The 4187-nt window shown below is 25.0% G+C and overlaps 1 protein-coding gene across 1 annotated transcript; it reads left to right on the forward strand.

Annotated features, from left to right (window-relative positions):
• Nucleotides 1–92: 92 nt before the first annotated feature.
• Nucleotides 93–3614, forward strand: ENU1_060410 (recQ family helicase, putative; the record flags this gene model as incomplete). The annotated part of the gene is made up of 1 exon (XM_008858136.1): nucleotides 93–3614. The coding sequence occupies one exon, from the start codon at nucleotides 93–95 to the stop codon at nucleotides 3612–3614; it is 3522 nt and encodes a 1173-aa protein (XP_008856358.1).
• Nucleotides 3615–4187: the final 573 nt, after the last annotated feature.

The raw sequence follows: 4187 nt of genomic DNA on the forward strand, positions 1-4187 counted from the left end.
ATGAATAAAATAAAAAGAATATGAAAAATAGAAGAAAAGAGAAAGAAAGAAAGAAAGAGAAAAAAGAACTAAAAAAAGAAGAGAAAAGGAAAATGGGAGAAACAATTACTAATTTAGAAGAAGAGTTAAACGAAGTGCGGAAAGAACAAATGAAGTATCAAAAGAACCGAATGAGAGGATATGGAGAAAAAGCAAGAAAACAAGGAATAAGGTATATAATAGGAGAAAAGATGAGAATAGGGATAATGGAAGAATTTATACAAAACAAAAAAAGAACAGAAGATATAATAAGAAAGATGGAAATGATAGGGTGTAAAAAGAAAGAAGAAAAGAAAGAAGAAAAGAAAGAAGAAAATAAAGAAGAAAAGAAAAAAATGAATAAAAACGCATTATTGATAGAGCAAGTAATTCAGACTACAGACATAGAAGAATTAAAAGATAAAGAAGAAATAAAGGATAAAGAAGAAATAGGAAAAGAATCAATTGAAATATCAGATGAGTTTTTACAAGAAATACTAGGGGAGAAAGAAGAAAGAGAACAACATAATACATATGAAAATATTGATATGAACGAAGAACTAGAAGACATAAAAATGGATGAAGAAGTAAAAGAAAACAAACCTAATAAAGAAATAGAAGAAGTTGAAGAAATTAAAATGAGTGAAGAAAATAAAAATGAAGAGGAAGACATTAAAATTAGTTTAATGGAAATAAATGAAGAAGAGAAAGACATGATTAATTTAGTGAGTGAAGAAAAATTAATATTTGAAGGAACAGAACAAAAAGAACAAGAAGTTATTTCAATCGAAGATGAAATAGGAAGTGTTGAAGAAATACTTGAAAAAATGGAAGAAGAAGAAAAAGAAAGAGAAAAAGAAATAAAAGAACTTGAAGGAGGAGATGAGCAGAAAGAAATAGAAATGTTAGAACAAGATGAAATGTTTAAATATCTTTCACAAAGAGGAAAAGAAGAACTTGAGCATATTAAAGGGTATTTACAGAAAAGAATTGAATTAATAGAAAAAGAAATTGAAAAAGATATCGAAGAAGGAAAAGATCAAGAGAAAGATGAAAAAGTAGAAAAGAAAAATAAAGAAAATGAAGAAATGAGAAAGATAGAATTAATAATAAAGAAAGGAAAATATTATCAAGAAGAAAATGATAGTAAAGAAGAAGAAATTAAAGAAGAAAATAATAATAATAATAAAGAAGGAGATATAGAAGAAGAAATTAAGTATAAAGAAATAAGTGAAGGAGGAAAGTATTATGTATGGAAGTTAGGAGAATTTTTAAAAAGAAATCCTGGAGCACAAAAGTATAAAGAAAAAAAAGATATAAGAGTTAATGGAATAAAAAAATTTGCAAGTATAGACAGTGATTGGGAAAAACAAGAATTTTCATGGAAAGAAAATATCAAAAAATGTAATAATACAGTATTTGGAAATGATTCATTTAGACCAAGTCAAGAAGCAATAATTAATTGTGTAATGTCAAGAAACAATGCGTTAGTCCTTATGCCAACAGGAGGTGGAAAGTCACTGTGTTATCAATTACCATCATATTTCATTAAAGGAATTACATTAGTTGTATCACCACTAGTTTCGTTAATCCAAGACCAAGTTAGTAACTTAGTAGAAACAGGAATGGAAGCTATAGCATTTTATAGTGGATCATCAAGTGAAGAGGCTAAACAATTTTATAAAGAAAGTTATCAAAAAGAAGGAAAATGTACAATTAAATTTGTATTTGTTACACCAGAAAGAATTACACAATCTAAATCATTTAAAGAGGCACTAAATAGGTATTATGAAAATAATAATTTTGGAATGGTTGTTATTGATGAAGCACACTGTATTAGTCAGTGGGGACATGACTTTAGAGATTCATATCAAAAATTAAGTGTATTTTCACAAGAATATCCAGGAATACCAATATTAATGTTAACAGCAACAGCAACAGAAAGAGTTAAAAACGATATATTATTATCACTTGGAATAAATGAAGCTGTAGTTTTTAGTCAATCATTTAATAGAAAAAATCTTACATATTGTGTTAGACCGAAAACAAAAGGAGTTATTGATGAAATAGAAGAAATGATTAAAAGAAAATATAAAGGACAAAGTGGAATTATTTATTGTTTAAGTCAAAAAAACACAATGGATATTGCACAAGAATTAAATAAAAGAGGAATTAAAAGTAAATATTATCATGCAGGGATGGATACAAAAGAAAGAACAACAGTACAAAAAGAATGGTGTGATGGAGAGTTTAATGTTATTTGTGCAACAATTGCATTTGGAATGGGAATAGATAAACCTGATGTGAGATTTGTTATTCATCATAGTTTACCAAAAAGTTTAGAAGGATATTACCAAGAAAGTGGAAGAGCAGGAAGAGATGGAGAACCTGCTGACTGTATATTATATTATAATTATAGAGATAAATATACTTATGAAAGATTTTTTGAAAAAGATAAAGAAAATAATGGAGATTTATCACATATTCAAACAGCAAGAAATAATTTAAATGAAGTAATTAGTTATTGTGAAAATACAGTTGATTGTAGAAGAACACTTGTTTTACAATATTTTGGAGAAGTTTTTAATAGTAAATTATGTAATAGAACATGTGATAATTGTTATAATCCATCACCAACAGAAATTATTGATATGACAGAATTAGGAAAAATAGCAGTTGAAATTGTTAGAGCACATCAAAGAATTACAGCAAATATGGTTATTGGAATTATGAGAGGAACATCAACAATGGGAAAAAAATTTGGAGAAACAAGTAAAGGATTTAAAAGTGCAAAAGGAAAAACAGAACAAGTTATGGAACGGTTTATGAAAGTATTATATCTTGAAAAAGTATTATCAGAAATGTTAATTATTAATAGTCATGGAAGTATTTCAGTTTATTTAAAAGAAGGACCAAAATGTAAAGAATTAATGGAAGGAAAAATTAAGATTAAAGTTAAATGTAAAAAAGGAGCTAATCAAATAGTAGAAATTAATAATGGAATTAAAATGTCAGAATATCAAAATAGTTTAATGGATAAATTAAATGAATTAAGAGACCAAATATTTGAAGAAGTTAGAAAACAACCAGGAAAAGAACAACTATTAAAACATAATTTATTTGGTACTCGAGTTTTAAAAAAAATTGCAGCTGTTATGCCAAGAAATAAACAAGAATTTGAACAAATTGCAATGAAAAGACTTCTTAAAGAAAAATATGCAGAAAGATTTATTTCTGTTGTTAATAATTTTATTAATCAACACTCATCTAACTCTTTTAATACTTCTTCTTTTAATCCTATTAAAAGAACTAATCCTATTAATGTTGATTTTAATAGAAAATCCGGAATAAGAGATAACTCTGATGAATCAATTTTTGATGGAATTGATTTAGATGAATTTGCTGATGATGATAATGTTACTTCTGATAATAATTTGGAAATGACTAATCCTACTATTCCTTCTAAAAAATCTATTAAAAAATCTTCTAAAAAGTCTATTAAAAAGTCTATTAAAAAATCTACTAAAAAATCTACTAAAAAGGCTTCTAAAAAGTCTACTAATTCTTCTTCTAATGGAATTCAACCTATGCTTTAATAAATATATATATATTTTGATTATTTTTTTAATCATTCTTGTTTTATTTACAGTAAAAGATGTAAAACTCATATACACAGTCTCAAAAAATGAAGATGAGTCTCAAGTTATAATATTTAATGATACTACTATACTTTTATGTCTCAAATCTAGAAGGAAAAATTAATTTTTATTAATTGTTATGAAAAATATGAAAATTAGAATGAAATAGTTGCAAGTAGTATTAACAGAATTATTTGTAGTAATTCAAGAAATTCTTTTTAACACTGATACTTATTAAATCAGTTATAATTATTATTTTTGTTCTGATGTGTTTATTTGGTAATTTATTATTTATTCTAGAGTTATAAACTATTCTTTAGTTTTAGTTCTAGGAATTGGATTAATAACATTATTCTTATTTTTATAGTATGATTATATTCTCCTTTCTTTAAATTTAATATATTAACGGCATTCTAATGTATATATTCTTTTTGAGTTATTTGATATTTTATGATACTTCTCTTCATATTTACTTAAAATTATTTTAAATAAACTATCATAAACAAAAGTATATTAAAAGAAGAAAAGAAT

This window comes from Entamoeba nuttalli (assembly GCF_000257125.1).
Source record: "Entamoeba nuttalli P19 unplaced genomic scaffold asmbl_3245, whole genome shotgun sequence".
In the NCBI taxonomy this organism is placed as follows: Eukaryota; Evosea; order Mastigamoebida; family Endamoebidae; genus Entamoeba; species Entamoeba nuttalli.